General features: G+C 45.2%; 1 protein-coding gene across 3 annotated transcripts; it reads left to right on the forward strand.

Annotated features, from left to right (window-relative positions):
* Positions 1-534: 534 nt before the first annotated feature.
* On the forward strand, positions 535-11,788 carry LRIF1 (ligand dependent nuclear receptor interacting factor 1). Of its 3 annotated transcripts, XM_036398475.2 has the most exons (5): positions 557-643; positions 4,302-4,372; positions 6,474-7,998; positions 9,359-9,634; positions 10,855-11,788. In XM_036398475.2, the coding sequence occupies exons 3-5, from the start codon at positions 6,487-6,489 to the stop codon at positions 11,320-11,322; spliced, it is 2,256 nt and encodes a 751-aa protein (XP_036254368.1). In that variant the 5' UTR covers positions 557-643; positions 4,302-4,372; positions 6,474-6,486; the 3' UTR covers positions 11,323-11,788. The 3 variants fall into 3 exon arrangements, with proteins under 3 accessions (XP_036254367.1, XP_036254368.1, XP_054373279.1); XM_036398474.2 differs by lacking the exon at positions 4,302-4,372 and having other exon boundaries at positions 535-643; XM_054517304.1 differs by lacking the exons at positions 4,302-4,372; positions 6,474-7,998 and having other exon boundaries at positions 562-643.
* The last annotated feature ends 6,090 nt before the right edge of the window (positions 11,789-17,878 follow it).

Raw genomic sequence — 17,878 nt, forward strand, 5'->3', positions numbered from 1 at the left:
CTTTGAGTAAATAGTACAGATTATATAAAATGTAAGAGAATAATGATAAATTTTCATTCTATTTGATTATAAATGTTGTTATTTATGACTTTAATTTCAATTTATTATTTTACCATGATTAGTTATAATTATACAATTATATCATGATAATATTAGATGAGCTATTATTCATGTTATTCATGTTATATATTACATAACATATATTACATATGGAGCTCACTGACAGCATGCAATGCTTCTCACGTGTGCATGTATTCACTCCACTCTCTCTGACAGACACCTGCTGTTGCATACATTATAGCACATATTTGCATATGCAAATTGCCCTGTAGCCGCCCGCCCGCGCTCAGTGGCGCCGTCCCGTGGCCAGCCCGTGGCTCCGCCCTCCGAGCCGGCCCCGCCCCGCCCGTTTCCGCCCGCACCGGAAGCACCATTCCCGCGCTGCCGCTCGCGGCCGCCGGGCGGCGCCGCTTTCCGGAAGCGGCGTCCTGGAAGCGGCGGCGGCAGGGGCGGGGCGGGCGGAAGTGACGCGCATGCGGAGCCGCGGCGGGGCCGCCTCGCCATGTCGCGGAGCCCGGGGCGGCGGCCGCAGTTGTGAGTACGGGCGGGCCCGGGGCTCCGCCTCGCAGGGACGCCCCGCCAGGTACGGTCCCGCCGCTCCCCGCCCGCCGGGACCCGTGGGCGGAGACGGGAGGGCGGGGGCGGGGGCGGCGGCGGCCCCGGCGGGACTGGCGGGAGGCGGCGGGGAGCGCGTCGTCCTGTTCGTTCCTTTCTCTTCCATTCCTTTATTATCCTTCTTTTCCCGTCTCTTTCTTATCCCGGTCTATCCCGTCCTTTTCTTGTCCTTTTCCCTCTTCCCTTCCCTTCTCCTTTCTTTTTCCCGTTCCCGTTCCTGGCGGAGCGGAGCGGCCGGGGGCAGTTCCAGCTCCTCCCGCGTGCGGTGTCGTCTCCGGCTTGACGCCACTTGAGTTTTGGTTGAGTTTTGGTTGTGTTTTGGATGTATTTTGGTTGAGTTTTGGTTGAGTTTTGGTTGTGTTGAGTTTTGGTTGTGTTTTGCTCTCAGGGGGCTCTTGGTGTTCGTTGTCACTGCTGCCACATCGCGGTTAGGGTGGGGTGTGCTGGAGGTAGCCGGGAAAAGGAGTGGGGATGGGAGAGGAATTGAACGTTTCACAGTCACGGAATTATTTCCGTTGGAAAAGCTCTTAAAGACCAGTGAGTCCAACCATTCCCCAGCACTGCCGCATTCAGCACAAACCCATATCCCCAAGTGCCTCATCCACTAATTTTTTTAAACACTTCCACGCATGGTGACTCCACCTCTGCCTTGAGAAGCCTTTTATGATGCTTGGCCACCCTTTCTTTGAAGAAATTTTCTCCAGTATCCAACCTGAACCTCCCCTGGCACAACTTGAGGCTGTTCCCTCTCCTCCTGTCCCTGTTCCCTGGAAGCACAGCCCAACATCACACGGCTGTCCCCTCCTGTCAGGAGTTGTGCAGAGCCAGGAGGTCCCCCCTGTGCCTCCTTTTCTCCAGGCTGAGCCCCTTTCCCAGCTCCTTTAGCCGCTCCTGGTGCTGCAGCCCCTTCCTAGCCCCGTTCTCTTCCCTGGGCTCTCTGTGTCATTCACTGATCCCTCATTGTGATCAAACCCCGAAGAGGTGCCTGTGCTGGGCTGTCCTGGCTGGAGTTGTGCCCAGGGAGTCTCGGGCTGCCCAGCTCTCTGTGCCTCCGTTCCTGCTGCAGAGCTCAGCTGGCCCAGCCGTGCTTTGGCTCTGCTACCTTCCCTTGTCTCTCAGGGTTCTCAGGGTGCTTTGTGTGTTCTGGGATGAGTTCTGGGTGGTTACTGAATCCCGGGGCTGCCGTGGGATCCACGTTGGGTGTTTGTGATGGTCACAGATTCCTCCCGAGCTTTTGTGGCGGAGGAGGATTCGGTCATGGATCAGGAGAGCTGTGGTTGATAGTAGAGCTCAGGGGCTGTTTCCTGGCAGTTTGCACATCCACAATTGTCTCTACTCCAGGGAATATTACACAGTGGATGAAAAGAGTTCCCAGAAGCAATTACTGTCAAACAGAAAGTGTTTTCTCTGCCATTATGGAAAGCTTCCGGTTTAGGATAAAACCTCAGATCATGAGATAGCTTAAACTGAAATTCTGGTCAGGATTCCTCCAAATTCGACATCAATTTCTTGATTTCCTTTAGATGATGATAATAATTATGGTTATTGTATATTATCTAGATTATATGTTACTATGTATTTATTATTATCATTACTATTATTATTTTATTACAATTTTTAAATAATCCATGGAATGAATGCAGCTGTATTTATAAAATAAATATGTATCAACTACAATCAATTAATTTTACTTTATCCCTGGGTGCACGTTTCCAATTGACAATAAATAGTTACTTTACCACTTCCTGGATCCAACTGAACCCATTAAAATTAATTCTTTTGGTTCTCTGGAGTGGCCCATAGTCCCTGGTTATTTATTCACATTTGTAGATGAAAGTTGTGCCTAAAGGAACAGTTGGGAGTGAAGGCAGATGGAAAAGTAGCTCATTGTTCCTTCTGATGACTTTGCAGGAAAATTGAGCCAGTCTCTGGTCTCTGCTGATGCATTTTTTAGTGGCACTGTCAGGATTTATGTGGGAATCATGTGCTGGTGTTTGCACTGGATTTGGTGAATGAATTTATTTGGCAGAAATAAATATTCCTATTTCTTGAAAATAATCCGTGGGTGTTTTTTTTTAATGGAAGCATAAAGGACAGAAGATGAATGTTTGAATATTCAGTATTTTGTGTTTTGTGCTGCTTACTGAGAGTAATGAACAGAAAGAGAAGTTTGGACAGTAAAACTGGTGTGTCTGGTCAAGAAAACAGCAATTCTGGTGAACTGAAGGAAATGTAGATTTTTTTTTTTTAATTTTTCTGTTTTGAAATAAGTAAAGAAATAAATCTCCCAGTGTCTTTCTGTTCTCTCGGCTTTCCTGCCTTCCTTAATGCCAAATCCATAGGGAGGTGTCAGTGTTGCCACACACAGACTGTTCACCAAAAGAAATCTCCTTTTTGGGTCAAAAAAAAGTAATCTGGTTGACAGATCCCTCTGTGAATGTCACAGAATTTTATTCTATTGTTTTTATTGAATTTGATAATTTCTTTGGTGATGTTAAATAAGATTTCTTCCAGTCCACCATTTTTTGGTCTTCCATGAGCTTATTTCCCTCAAGGTTTGTTTATGGATCTGCCTTAGGCCTTTCTAAAGTATCATAACAGCACAATTATTTCTGAGTGTTTGTGTATGAGACTTGAGGAGGTTTATTCTTACGGGGCTGGAAGTGAAGGAGGATGAAGAGGAGAAAGAAAACTCTACTTCAATAACTATGGGAGAAACCCCCATGGACAACTTGGCATGATACAGATTTCTTTTTTTTTTTTCTCTTTTTGGTTAGGAAAAGAAATTAACCGGTTCTTTAACCAAATTAATCTAACACCCTAAGAAGGGAATACTGAGGGAGTTTTTTCCATTCTGCTTAAGACATTTTTAAAGATTCATTAATTCAAGGAAGCAGTAACCTTGAAGACTGAAGCAAAACAATTTCTAACTCTTCACCACTCATAAATGTATGGGGACAGTGTGACAGCGCTTTATTTTATTCTGGTAACATGAAACTTCCTCGTGGTTGTTTTTTTGTATCACCTAGGAAAAGTTTCATGATGTGAAATTGTTGCAAAGAAGCCTTTTCAACTTAAGAGAGCTTAAAAGATTTGCCGTGATTCTTTCCTCTGTTGTTGGAGTAAATATGTGTGAATTCCACTTCTCGGTATCTTGTTGGACTTTTCATTCTCTCCTGCCTATCCTTGAGCTTTTTGTCATTCTCCAAACATGTAAATACCTGATATTTGTTTCAAGTTAAAGAATGCTATTTCCCAGACAATTATGATTTTTGGGTGTCTTGCTCTTCTTCATGGAGATAAAAAGCTACAGTTGTGTTCTGTAACCATTAAAAGTAGAATGATCTGAAATTCAGGCAAATGAGATTTTTTTACTGGTGCTTTTCCCCCCAGCCTACTTTTAAAGTTCCTGTTTGTAGCAAGTCAAAACCAGTTTTTAAGTCCGTTGAGCTGGAGGTGAATGGTGATTCCAGGTGGAATGAGGTGAGCACTGCAAACTGGCAGAGGAACGTATTGATGCAAATATATCATCAGCTCATCTCTCCCTGTTTTTCTTGCTTCCTCTCCCTCTGGTCTGTTCCCCCTCGTCTTGCCCAAAAGTTAGAAATGTCCCCTTGCTTTGACAGGTGGAGGAACAAGCCTCTTTGGAGGTTTCTTCTTGGTGCCAGTTTGCAGCCCTAGTTAGTTGAGGGCGCAGGTAAGTGCCTGTTTCTCTGTTCAGCACTTCCACATTTGTGTGACTTGCTGAAAAAATCCTTCTGAATTTGCCTTTACTTCTTATATGTAGAAGCACAGTTGAGTTTGTAGATCATGAAGTTATGGAAGAACTGTTGAGAGATTCAAAGCACAGAACAGACAAAGTGTTGTCCAGGAGCTGCTGCTGTTCTTCATTTGCATTGTCAGTAGTGCTAGAAGGTTTAAAGTTCTTCAAAAGTCTTTTTTCTCTGCTTTAATTATGTTCAAACACACAAATATTTCTACTTCCTCTTCATTAAGTAAAACTGTTTTCTGTCAGATTGTTGCCTGTCAGTGCTAGTCCATCTCAAGTCTCATTTCTGATTCCAAAGCATCCAATGCCATTTTGCTCCTAAGCCATTCAATGACAGCTTCCATTAGGAACTGTGTGATATATTGCCCATATTTTAATTTTCAGTACCTTAAAAACAAAAGTACTGCTGAATTTCCTGCCCACTGCACTGTTACCTTATGTAAAAATCTCAGTTTTCACACATTGTGACTAGAAATGAGGCATTGTACCAAAATACTAGGTATGGGAGTTAATTCCAAGGTCACAGCAAGGAAAGCTCTGTGTCCCTGATGACTTTGTGTGTTGGGCAGTCAGTAGTGGGGTGTTTGTGTCAGTCCCCAGGGGAGTGGGACCGACAGCAGCAACTGCCCAGCTTTGGGAGTGAAGAGCATTCCTGTGACTTCTCACTTGATGGGAAAAGGCAAAAAGGCAAAGGTTGGTCGACTCCTGAGCAGGCACAGTGGTGGGAGGCAGGACTGAGCTCTCCCAGACACTGCTCCAAGCTGAGTCAGAAGCCCAAAAAGACAGAAAAAATGCTGGTTTCAAACCTACCTGACATGAAGCAGAACACAGCACTTATGTCATTGGGATGGGACTGGGAACATTCCCATGTTTGTGTTCCCAAGGCATTTACTGATGTAGGAGGTCAATGGGATGGAGCTGGTTCTCTTGGTGACTCCAGGTAGAGTTGGCAGCTCTGCCTGTTAATCACTCTGGATCTGCTGTCAGGAAACAACTTCCAGTGATTTGGTCTCTTCATTCCAGTGAGGGCAGCTCTGTTTACGCACACACGTCTCTGCAGTGCTTTGGGCAGTAGATTGTTCTGCTCAGAGTCCGGGAGCTCTTTGCAGAAGAGCTTGCTTTGGGCAGACTCCACCGGAGTGGAAAAGGTTCTTTGTCTTGCCATGGACTCAGAAAATCTTGGCATTTGGAACAGTCCCAACTGACTTGTGTTTTGACAAGATCTGTTGGTCTCTTGGTGAGTTCTTACCTTCACCTGCAAGAAATCTTTGTTTTCTCTTTGAGATGTCCCTAGTGTTTCCATGTGTTCTTCCTTGGTTTTGAAGCCTTTTCCTTCCCAGACTTAGACTTCTGTTCCCAAAAATGTTTATAACCCAGTAGTATTTGAGGGTTTTCCATCTCTTTGAGGACAAACCACCTCTGTGGTCTGTGTCTGCCTCAAGAATGGCCAGGCAGGTGCAATGGAGGGACAGGAGCCACCTGTTCCACAAGATAAACACATCCTGCTTCCAAATTCCTTTGTTGTGTCTGAAGTAATTTCTGCTTTCATCTTGCCTTGCAAGTACTCTGCCTGTATTTTCCTGAAGTGTTCCTGAAATTCATAGTTCATAGCACTCAGGAAGGATATAAGTAGTAACAGGGAGGTGGGAAAGGGAAGAATATGGCTTCTCTGGGAAATCGGGAGGTAGTGGTTTCATTTTCAGAATGAAAGGCCCCGTGAGGGGAAGCAGAGGTAATGTGAGGTGTTTCCTGGGGTCTTCTAACTTATTTTTAATCTGAAAAAGATGCCATTTCTTGTTATTCTGGAGTGTTGAAGTTGGACACTATTTTCAGACAGTCTGAGGTGGTCTGAAATGAAAACCCGGGTAGGTCAGTAGGAAGCTCCTGAAGATTAGCTCAGTCATTTTCCAGGAGTTAATATGCTTCAGCCCTGGGTGTAGAGTTCACTGATGCTCATGAATTAAAGTACCTATGCTTATTCACTTACACTGCCTTTCATTTTTCTCTCTTTTCCCTTTTCTTTGTTAAGCATTTCAGGCTGTATGTACCGAGTCATTCAGACAACGGGACCAGATGGAAAAAACCTTCTGAAATTGCTTCCCATTTCTAAAACTTCTGGAAGCTTTGTGCCAATAGTTCAGTCTCCAGCCATGCCAAATAATTCTAATGCAAATGTTTCTAGCCCAGTCCATCTTACTTTCAAGACACAGATTGGCAATACTGCTGCACTTTCATCTGTTAAGATACCGATTTTTCAGCCTCCTAATCCTGGAAAGATTATTCTTACGAGGACATTAGACAAGCAGGAAAATGCTAGGGCAGGTTCTGAAAAGGAAAGCTTGATTTCAAATGCAGCTGCCAATGCCCAGAGCAGCTGTGTGCCCATGGATGGAGTGTCCTTGCAGAACGTGGCCATCACGAGCTCCTCTCACCAGAGCAGCCCAACCTACACAGTGGTGAATACCAAACCACTCCCAGTGACTGTTAAGTCTCCAATGCTGCCCTCCGGACACCACCTGCAGATTCCAGCTGATGCAGAAGTGAAATCTGTCCCAGCGTCTCTTTTGCCACCTGCAATACAGCAAAAAATCCTGGCAGCTGCAGCCACCAATGTGTCTGGAGGGGCTGACAGTACAAAAGCACCAACAGTGATTTACGTGTCCCCCGTAAACACAGTGAAAACCTCCCAAGTCCTGCCCAAACACTTGCAGAGCTTTTGCCCTCAACCTGCCACGGAAGTTTCAAAGACACTGATAGTGACAGCTGCCCAGAAGGGATCTGGTTCTTCTCTTGAGCCAGTCACATCCGAGGGGCAGCAGTGCCAGCAAACTCCCATGAAATGGATTGTGCAAGAAACTGCCCCGCTTTCAGCAGCTTGTCGTATCCCTGTAAAGTCTTCAAGTAATGTGGCTTCCAAGATCCTGAAAACTTTGTCAGACACGAAGAACGTAGAAGTTAACCCTGCAAATATTTTACCACTCTGTTCTAATGGTCCTGGTGGAAGCCAAACCAAAATCACACGTTTAAAAGATAATGCTCTGGTCATGTACAATGGGAAAGTCTATTTATTGGCCAAAAGAGGCTCTGATGTTCTGTCAGCCCAGGCTGACAAACAGACATCTCCCTCTTCTGATGCTTTACTTAAAAAGGAGACACCCGAGCAAATTGATTCTACTGAAGTCAATAAAATAACCAGTAAAGTGGTGAATCTGGTGTTGTCAAAAAGCAAAGCAGTGGTGCTGTCTCAGAAAGACCCAAAACCATGTACAGTTTCCAAAAATTCGTCACCAATTAGCTTAAGAAATGACTTACAATCCACATCTGCAGCTCTGCTGACACCAAGTGCTAATCAGCAGGATCCCACTGTTATCTTGAGACAGAATTTGCCCTTCACCAAGAACGTTTCTTGCAGTGAAGTGATCCCAGTTCCAGCAGTAGGGATGCAGGAGAGTGTGTGGCAAAATGGCAAAGACATAAGTCATTCCCCAAGAGCAGCAGGGGCTGTGTTACCTCAGGCTAAGCAGGAATGTGCTGTCAGTGAAGACTGGCCAAAGGTAATAAATCATAAACATGCTGCTCAGTGATTCTGTGGTCCTGGTTTTAGGTGGATAAAATGACTCTTGATGAGGTCACACATTTTTGTAACCAGGTGTCCTGGAAATGCTGTTCTAAGATTTGTTCTAGTCAATAAATGGCCTTTTCCCCAATAATTTTGCATTGTGCGAGTGAGAAATGCATAGAAAAGAAAGGGGCAGAGGAAAGATGGCTTTTGATTTCCTCCCAAGATAAATGGTCAGCAATAACTGGACTCCAGGGAGGCCGTTCATGGTTTGAGCTCTTAGATGTTGATGCCACATGCTTACAGCACAACCTTAGGGCTGTAGGGGTCATGTAGGGTAGAGAAGGACAAGTTTGTGGCTTCACAAGAGGAAAATAAGTTGGAAGAGCAGAGTTTGTCCTCCAGAGACAGCTCTGGTGTGGCACTGTCAGCTCCAGGCTCCAGGCTCTGACAGCCATGGGCAGGAGCTGTGTTTCCTTCCTCCGCTGCCCTGGTGGGGACGGTCCACCTCCTTCGCTCCTGGGTCCATGCCAGGCAGAAGGAACATATTCTTTTAAGGTCATAATGTTGGAAATATGTTAAAAGTTGTAAGCCTCCATTCAAACTCCCCACACAGGATCGGGGATCATGTTTTTAGTAGCTCCAGAGCCAGAATGAATTTGTCTCCAAAGAAAAAAAATCCGAAATTTGTTTATGTTGTCCAGGAAGGACAGAAGTGTCAGCTGAGTGTATTTTTGCAAATTGTAGACATTTAATTGTTGCAACAGACTGTAATAAGTAGTTTTTTGATTGTTTGTTAACTGAAAAATGGTTGAAATACCATTTATTTTCTTCAGTGCTGTGTGATGCTGAGTCTCAGCATTTGCTTTAACCTTGGTGAAAAATAGCTCAGCAAATTCAGTGTTCTTGTCCCTAAATTTGCAAAGCCCTGGATTGCAGAGTAAAGACACTACTTGCTCTTCCCTCCTCTTTCTTTGGTACTTTGAAAGGGTAGAACAAGTGATTCTCTTGTTGTTTCTTTTATTTCTGTGGGTTTTGGTTGGCCTGGACATTTTTGGGATGTTCCAGTGTACTTAAGGTGTTAAATAACGAGTGTTAGACCTATAATAATTTGCATATAATTTATCAAAATCAGTTTATCTGTGTCAAATGTTACCTGTGTTAAATGTAGCTCTTGGAGAATGGCAGAGAAAATAAATGTTCACCTGTCTTTCTAGTATTTACTTTTTTGTATAAATGTTATCTTTATAGTTATATAGTTATATAGTTATACTTTTTGTATATTAAATGTTATCTATTTATAGATATATAGTGAGAGAGTGATTGATGGCTCTCTCACCATTTCTGTATTTCAGATGCAATGTGTAAAGATGGATTCACCGGGAAAGGTTATTCAAATCAATCACCAAGAGCACTCACACTGGAGACAATATTTGGAATTAAGGAAAAAATTTGGTCTCTATAAAGAAGAGAGAGTTTACCTTACGAGAGTCCCATTAAGGGCCTTCTGTGAGAATCCAGAAGAAGGGGTTTGTTCCAGTGACAGCTTGGAAAGGAAAAATGAGTCTTGCAGTTCATCCTCATTGGATGTGGAAGTAATGAGTCATCATCAGGAATGTGTTAAAGAAAAGGTACCTGAGATTTTTCAGTGCTAAACACACTCAGAAAACAGTGTATGTTTAGTCATTACAGAGATGGGGGTGTTTGGAACCTCCCACCTCTGGAATCACCAGGAGAGTCAGGAGTTGTTGGGATCTTTATGAGAATTGTTCCTAGAACTTGTTTGAGATTTCTGTATGACTCAAGCACCCTCTAGGAATTTTTATTCTCGATTTTGGGTTCTGCTGGAGGAAACTTGAGCAACAAATGCTTTTGAGAAGACTGTCTCTACTACTATGTTAATGGTCCTTGTTGGAATAGGGACCTGACCTCAGGATCCCGATTTATATTTATGCCTCTGCAGATGGTTATGTTTGTCCAGCAGTGCAGTGGGTACAGGCAGAGGAATGGGTTTACTTGAAATTAAAATAAATTTACTTGTGGATCTGTCCAATCTTTAGAATTACAAATGTTATTACAAACTTCGTCATTGTTTGGGTACTTCTGGATGGAAGAACTTCCATGTTAATGCATGGAAAGGATTTTATCTATCTAAGTATTTCTGTTCAGCTACATTTTCTTCTGTGTGATTCTACTCAACTCAAAGACTTTCTCTGGTTTACTAATTTTGTGCTAATAATTGAGCAGATCCATGGCTGCTCTTAACATTAGCATTAACCCATCCCTTAGAAGTGTGCAAGACCAGGTTGGATGGAGCTTGGAGCAGCCTGGTCTCATGGAAGTGTCCTTGCCCATGGCAAGGGGTGGAATGGAATGGGATTTAAGGTCTCTTCCCACTCAAACCAGGATGTGATTCCATGATTCAAATAATAAAGCATCTATGAGGAATTTAGTCTGATAATGGACATTACTCCTCAGATTGAGGTTTTGGAAATGTAGACATGAAGAATTTTTCTACACTGAACTTTCCCATCAAATTAGAAAGTTTTTGTCTTGCAGTACTGTTAACTTAAACAGCCACAGGAGATGATGGATGAGGCCAGGAAAGGCAGACATGCAGCATTGACTAAAGAAGGAATTCAGTGTCTGGAATTGTTAACTGGGAATCTTTGCTAGAAAAACATCAAACACAAAAATATGTTTGTTCCTTTGCTGAAAGAAACTTCTTCCAGGCAGTAATTTTAAAAAGCTTGCAACAAATAACTTATAATTTGTGCTTAGAGAACTTGGTGTTATAATGTAACTGATACCAACTTTAACAGAAGTGCATTTTGTCTGTTTCTAACTGCAGATAATTGTGGATCTGGAAGAAGATTTGAATAGGAAAAGGAAAATAAAATCCTCACCTTTGTCAGACAGTGGCAAAAGGAGGAGAACTTCAGTCAAATCAGCCACAAGTCCCAGTTTAGAAATCACCAGCTCAAGTTCCAGTGCACGTAACAGGAGTGTTTCGCCTGCACCAGCCCCAGCACAGCCAAGTGTTCCCACTGGCTTCGTCGGAGTGTCCCAAGAGAGGGACTTGGAGCAGGACACGTTCTTCCGGTACAGTGACACTACCCACCCAGGGATTTCAGTTTTAGTGACTTCTGAAGAGGATACTTCCATTCTGGAAGGTTCTTTCCGAGATGATGCTTTCCCTATGGCTCCCCCAGACCTGGAGGAGACAATACGGGAAGAAAGAATCAAGCGACTGAAGCAGACCCTGCGGCAGCAGAACGCGGCGCTGGAGGAAATGCGCCGGGAAAGGCAGCAGAGCTGAGACCCCTGCCCTGGGGATCCCAACCTCATGCATCACCTCTTCAGTGACTTCAAGAGGAAATCCCTTGCTTAAATGAATATTTTCTGGTAGATGGAAGAACTAGATGAATTTTAAGTATGTGTGTATTTAGAGAACTGTAGGTTTTTGTTAAATGACAGAAATAAGAGAGTTGACCATCAAATTCTACTTCTAGGACATGATCCAAGAGCACAGACAAAGGGCATTTTTACCAGCATATTCCCCATATTTTGAATAGAGGGGGTTCTGTATTAGCCTCAGCAAATAAACTTTCCCCTTTTGAATTCCATGGCCTGGCTTTTAGAACCCCAATGAAAATTGCAAACCCTAGTTGTAGATACTTTTTTGTTTGTTTTTCTTATGTGCATGAGAACTTTGATAACTCCTGAGAACTGTTAATTTTCAGAAGAGGTCAACAGTCAGTGGTTAATAAATGCTATTTAAATTATCTGGGAATTGGACTTTAGACAGTAACAGTGCAGATATTTATACAAAACCTCTTGCAGATGTGAAGACAGAGGCAGGAGGAACCCTGTGACAGTTGTTTGGATTCACGATTCTCTCTGTCATTATTGTGAGCCTTTATAAGGCCATGGCCAGCTGTGCAATGTGGAAATTTGGTTGTGAGGTTGTTTTGGAAGAGTGGGATGTATTTTTTTTTAAGCAGAATTCTGTTAAAAATAATTTCTTGAAGCTAAAAGACTTCTTTATCCCTGGGTGGTATCTTTAACAATCCTCAATGAGTGTTTTTTAATTTGTTGTTGTTTGAACATGTCTCTTGCCACCTTCAGTTGTGGTACCTTAGATTGCCTTGTAGGAGGGGATGTGCCCTCAGACTGTCTTTACATCCTAATTTTTGGAGAACCTTGTGTGTATTTCCCCACCGTGCTCTGTTGTATGTGTAGGGACACCTTTCCTTGTCCTCTATTGTCCATGTCTGATCATTGCAGGTTCCTTCTGCAGTTTTTCAGTTTCCCTTTCACCAAATAATAGCTTTTTTTACCAGCGGAGTTTATTATTGCTTTGTTCCTGTCTGTATTTATGTTAAACATCACCAATCCTGGCAAAGCTCTGCTGCAGATTTGTGTTCATGGAAGGCTTTTTTTTTACTGTCCTTACTTTTGTTTTTATTCCTATTTTGTTTAATTTTAATCAAATTCTCATCTGCAGGGTTTTCATTTATTATCCCATGGATGCCCAGTTTATCTATAGGGTTTTGGTGGAGGATGGATGTTTCTTGGAGAGCTTAGTCCTGTATTCCTTATTTATTTAAGTTTTCACAGTGGGAAAAATTCCAATGGATTGGAGAGGCAGGAGAGGTTTTTAGAAGCGAAGAAAAATGAAGTTCCTGCTCTGAAGAATCACAGAATCAGAGAAGGGTTGATGTGTAAGGGTTCTTAAAGCTCATCTCAGTCTACCCCCTGCCATGGGCAGGAACACGTTCCACTATCCCAGGTTGCTCCAAGCCTCATCCAGCCTGGCCTTGGATACTTCCAGGAATGGGGAGATCTTAAGCTAGACCGAGGTGATGGCCTAGATGCACAGTGGTGGATGAAGAAGGAAGGTGAATAATGTAAATAAACTCTGCAGTGATTGAGATTACTTGATAGGAGGGAAGTGTGGTGGAACAAGCAAGTCAGGATGGTAGTGTGGTATCCATGGGCTCACTGTGTATGGAATGGGTGTTTTGGGACAGAATTGACTTTGGCCAACCCCAGACACTCACCTGCTCCACTCACTCCCTTCCTGCGGGATGTAGGAGAATGGAAGAATGGACTTGTGGGTGGAGATAAAGGAGTTTAACAGGCCAAGCAAAAGCCGCTTGCACAAAAAGTAAAATCAGGAATTCAGTCACCACGTCCTGTCAGCAGGCAGAAGATCAGCCATTTCTGGGGTCTCCGTGTGCACAGTATTTACTTGGGAGACAAATACTGTGACCAGAAATGTCCTTCCATCCTCCTGCTTTCATAAAGCTTTTATTTTCTGAGCATGGCCTCCTGTGGTACGGAATAACCCTTTGATCAGTCTGGGAATACTGTCCAGTTTCTTGTCCATCCCCAAATTCCCGTCCATCCTCAGCCTGCTAGGGGGTGCACAGCAAGAGAAGGAAAAAATCTGGATATCATGGGAGCTCTCCTAAAAACACGGGTGTGTGATCAGCAGTCTCCTCAAAATCCCAAACATGGCATGATGTGGGGCTACTGCAAAGGACATCAACTCCATCTCACCTGAAAGGATGAAATGGGACTTGGGAAGGAGATGGAGGCAGCCTTGTGTTGTGTCTCTGGTGCTGCAGTCACCTGGTAGATACTCGTCCAACAGGTTTTGCTCACTGTTCTCTAATAAATGTCTTTCCTTTATTTTCCAATGATCTCAAAAAAAAATTAATGAAGCCGAGTTCTCTTATCCTCTTGTTTCACTTGAGGATTCCAGCACTGACATTCTACAATGCACCATCTTTCTCCCAGAACCTCTTTTACCCTAACAAAGTAGTCCATTTACCTGAGTTTTTTGTAGAGACAATAAAGTACTCAAAGTTTGGAGAAGAATCCTCACTGCAAAATTTGGAAGAAATGTGACCAGGATTTGATGGAAGAAGATGAATGATGGAAAACACCTGGTGCAGTTCAGAAACCCAGTATGGAAGAGAGTGATCTTCCTTGGAACAGCACCAGTGCAAGTTTGCAGGGATCACTGAGAGCCAAGAGAAGCCTCTTGATGTTCCAGCGGGGGAAAGTTGTGCCAAGAGGAGCAAAGGGGGCTTCTGACAGCCAAAGACCTTGAGGCTGTTGGAGCTGCTTCTCACCCAGACTCACCATCTGCAGCATGGATTGGAATTTTGCTGCCCTGTTAATCCATGAACTCCCACGATTTATGAAGAGTCTGTGACAAGAACAAGAGTTCTGGAAGTGCTGGCTGTCACCCCAGGAGTGAAGGTGACTGGTAGCCATCCCTGAGTGCAGCCCAGTCTGGCAGGAAAGTGTTACACACTGGGATTGCTGTGTTAAGTACATATGAAATCCATGGATTTAGGATATAAATTACAACTTCAAGCAAATTCCTGGCAAGAATCAGTGGAAGACCATTTAGGAATTTCAGAGTCCAAAGAGCAGAGGTGGCAGTGAGTGCTGGACAGAACAGATCAGGAAGTGAAGATGGTGCTGGGCAAGTTGCCAACATCAGCCAAACCTGGTGCCTTGGAGTCCCTGGCCAGAACTATCCCTGTGCCTGTCTCCTGTACTGGAGACCCACCACAGCCCCAGAATTTCTATGTGAGGCACAAACCTTCACCGAAGTCTGTCCTAGACATAGAATCATTGGATCATTTAGATTGGAAAAGGCTCTCATGATCATCAAGTCCAACCATAAACCTGAAGTAGCCAAGCCCAGCACTGACCATGATCTGGGCATTGCCAGGTGCAGCCCAGGAAGCCAACTGGGGGTGGCTTTTAGGGAGCTGTACCAGGAACACCCATCAGATCAAGCTCTGGACAGACAATAGCAGTGTCACATTCACAACACAGCAGAGCATAATTGATCCAGGAGGTTCAGGAATGTTGAGGATAAACTCCAGGTGAGAGAGGAGCCAGGAAGGAGAGGAGCTGTGCTGGACCTTATGCTCACCAACAAGGATGACCTGGTAGGAAATGAGAAGCTCAAGGGCAGCCTGGGCTGAGCGAACATGGAATGGTGGATTCAGGATCCTCAGGGCAACAAGGAGGGCACAGTGAGCCCTGGGACTCAGGATGCCTCTTCAGGGACCTCCTTCATTGAGTCTCATGGGATAAAGCCCTGGAGGGAAGAGGGGCCCAGGAGAGCTTGTTTGTATTTAAGGATCACGTCCAAGCTCAGGAGTGACGCGTCCCGAGCATGAGGAATTTGAACAAAAACTCCAGGAGGCCTGTAAGGGTGAACAAGGAGCTCCTGGACAAACTCAAAGAGTGTGGAAGCAAAGACAGACAGTCTAGGAGGAATACAGAGGGATTGTCTTAGCAGCCAGGGATCAGGTTAGGAAACCTGAAGCCCTGGTAGAGTTAAGTCTGTCCAGGGACATCAAGGGCAACCGAAAAGCTTCTATAGGTACATTGGTGATTAAAGGAAGACTGGGGAAAATGTGGAAATGTGGGCACTCTCCAGAAAGAAACGGGACACCTGCTTTCCCAGGACATGGAGAAGTTCTGAGGTTCTCAGTGTTTGTACCTTAGTCTTCTCTAGGAAGTGACCCAGTCACACCGCCTGAGTTGCAGGGGCAAAGGCAGGGACTGGGAGAAGGAAGAACCATCCACAGAATTCCAGAACCTTTAAGGTTGGAAAAGCCCTCCAAAGTCATCAAGTCAAACCTGTGTCATCGAGTCCAACCTGTGACCAACACCTACCTTGCCACTGAGCCCAGAGCACTGAGTGCTACATTCAGGCATTCCTTGGACACCTCCAGGGGTGGCAACTGCATCATCTCCCTGGGAAGACCCTTCAATGCCTGATCACCCCTTCCAGGAAGAAGGGGATGTCCAACCTGATGTCCAACCTGAGACTTTCCTGGTACAACTTGAAGCCGTTTCCTCTTTTCCTGTCCCTGTTCCTTGGGAGCAGAGCCTGACCTCCTCTGGCTGCCCCCTCCTGTCAGGGAGTTGTGCAGAGCCACAAGGTCCCCCCTGAGCCTCCTTTTCTCCAGGCTGAGCCCCCCAGCTCTCTCATCCATTCCTAAGAGGACTTGTGCTCCATACTCTTCACCAGCTCTGTTCCTTTGTCTCGGCTTGAGAAGATAAAGTATCTTCTACTGGAGTATCTTAAATACTCCAGTAAAGGAGTACTTAAGGAATATGAAGGTACACAGGTCTGTGGGATCTGATGAGATGTGTCTATGGATCTTGGGGGAACTGGCAGAGGAAGTTCCTAAGCCACTCTCCATCACATTTGAGAAGTTGTGGCAGTTCAGTGAAGTTCCCACTGACAGGAAAAAGGAAAATTTGATCCTGTTTTTCAAAAGAGAAGGCGGATGCAGTATGCTACAGGCCAATCAGTCACACTGGTGTCCGGCAAGATCATGGAGAAGATCCATCTGGAAACTGTGCTAAGGCACGTGGAAAATAAAAGGTGATTGGTGACAACCAACACGGCTTCTCTGAAGACAAATTGTGCCTGACAAATGTGGTGGCCTTCTATGACAAGGTGACAGTGCTGATAGGTGAGGGCAGAGCAGCTGACATCATCTACCTGGAGTGTGCAAAGTACTTGACACTGTCCTGCAGGACAGCCTTGTCTCAAAACTGGAGAGACATGGATCTGATGGGTGGAACACTCACTGGATAAGGAATTGGCTGGATGGTGGCACTCAAAGCGTTGTGGTCTACAGCTGTAGACAAGTATGTCTGAGTGGAGACCAGTGGCAAGTGGTGCCCCAAGGGTCTGTGCTGGGACCAGTGCTGTCTTTGTCAGTGACATGGACAAGTGGGATTGAGGCACCCTCAGCATGGTGCTGACAGTGAGATGTTTGGTGGGGTCACACACTGGAGGAAAGGGATGGGGCATCCAGAGGGAGCTGGATGGGTTGGAGGGGTGGGATCATGTGAAACTCATGAAGTTCAACAAGGCCAAGGATGAGATCCTATCTCTGGGTTGGGGTGACCCCAGCACAACTCCAGGCTGGGGGATGAATGGACCAGCCCTGAACAGAAAGACCTGGGGTACTGGCGGATGAGAAGCTCAACAGGAGTGACTCCATCAGTGATGAGGGAAAGCTGACAGATGTCATTTATCTAGACTTCTGTAATCATTTGATGTGGTTCTCCCCCAGTATCCTCTACATTGGAGAGATGGATTTAACAGGTGGACTGCCAGGTGGATAAGGAACTGGTTGATGGTCACATCCAGGCGGTTTTGGTCAATGGCTCAGAGTCCCAGTGGACATTAATGACAGTGGTGTCCCTCATGGATCTGTACTGGGATCAGTAATGTTCCTCAGGGGTCCGTACTGGGACCAGCATTATGTAATATCTTCATTAATGACAAATAAAGGGATCTAGGACATCCCGAGCAGGTTTGTAGGTGACACTGAGCTGAGTGGGCTGGGACACCCCTGAGGGAGAGAGTCATTGAGAGGGACCTGGACAAGCTCAGAAGTGGCCCATGGGAAACTCAAGAGGTTTAATAAGGCCAAATTGCAGGTGCTGCAGCTGGGTCAGGATGACCCTGGGATGGATCCAGGCTGGGATTGAGCAGATGGAGCATGGGAGAATGACTTGGGGGTGTGGGTGGGTGAGACCTGGATATGCCTCAGCCCAGAAACCCCCCAAGCCCTGGGCTGGTCCCCCGGGGGGGCAGTAGGGGAGGGAGGTTCTGCCCCTCTGCCCCACTCATGTGAGACCCCACCTGCAGAGCTGCCTCCAGCCCTGGGACCCAACAGCAGCAGAAGGATGTGGAGCTGCTGGAGCAAGTTCAGAGGAGGCCATGGAGATGCTCAGAGGGCTGGAGTCCCTCTGCTCTGGAGTCAGGCTGGGAGAGCTGGGTGTGTTCACCTGGAGAGAGATGCTCCAGGGGA

The sequence above is a fragment of the Molothrus ater genome, chromosome 25 (genome assembly GCF_012460135.2).
Source record: "Molothrus ater isolate BHLD 08-10-18 breed brown headed cowbird chromosome 25, BPBGC_Mater_1.1, whole genome shotgun sequence".
Lineage (NCBI taxonomy): Eukaryota > Metazoa > Chordata > Aves > Passeriformes > Icteridae > Molothrus > Molothrus ater.

Coding starts and splice junctions, on each gene's coding strand:
- LRIF1 (XM_036398474.2), top strand. CDS start 6,487: ATGTACCGAGTCATTCAGACAACGGGACCAGATGGAAAAAACCTTCTG. Junction 7,999..9,358: donor TCAGTGAAGACTGGCCAAAG/GTAATAAATCAT, acceptor TCTGTATTTCAG/ATGCAATGTGTAAAGATGGA. Junction 9,635..10,854: donor AGGAATGTGTTAAAGAAAAG/GTACCTGAGATT, acceptor TTCTAACTGCAG/ATAATTGTGGATCTGGAAGA.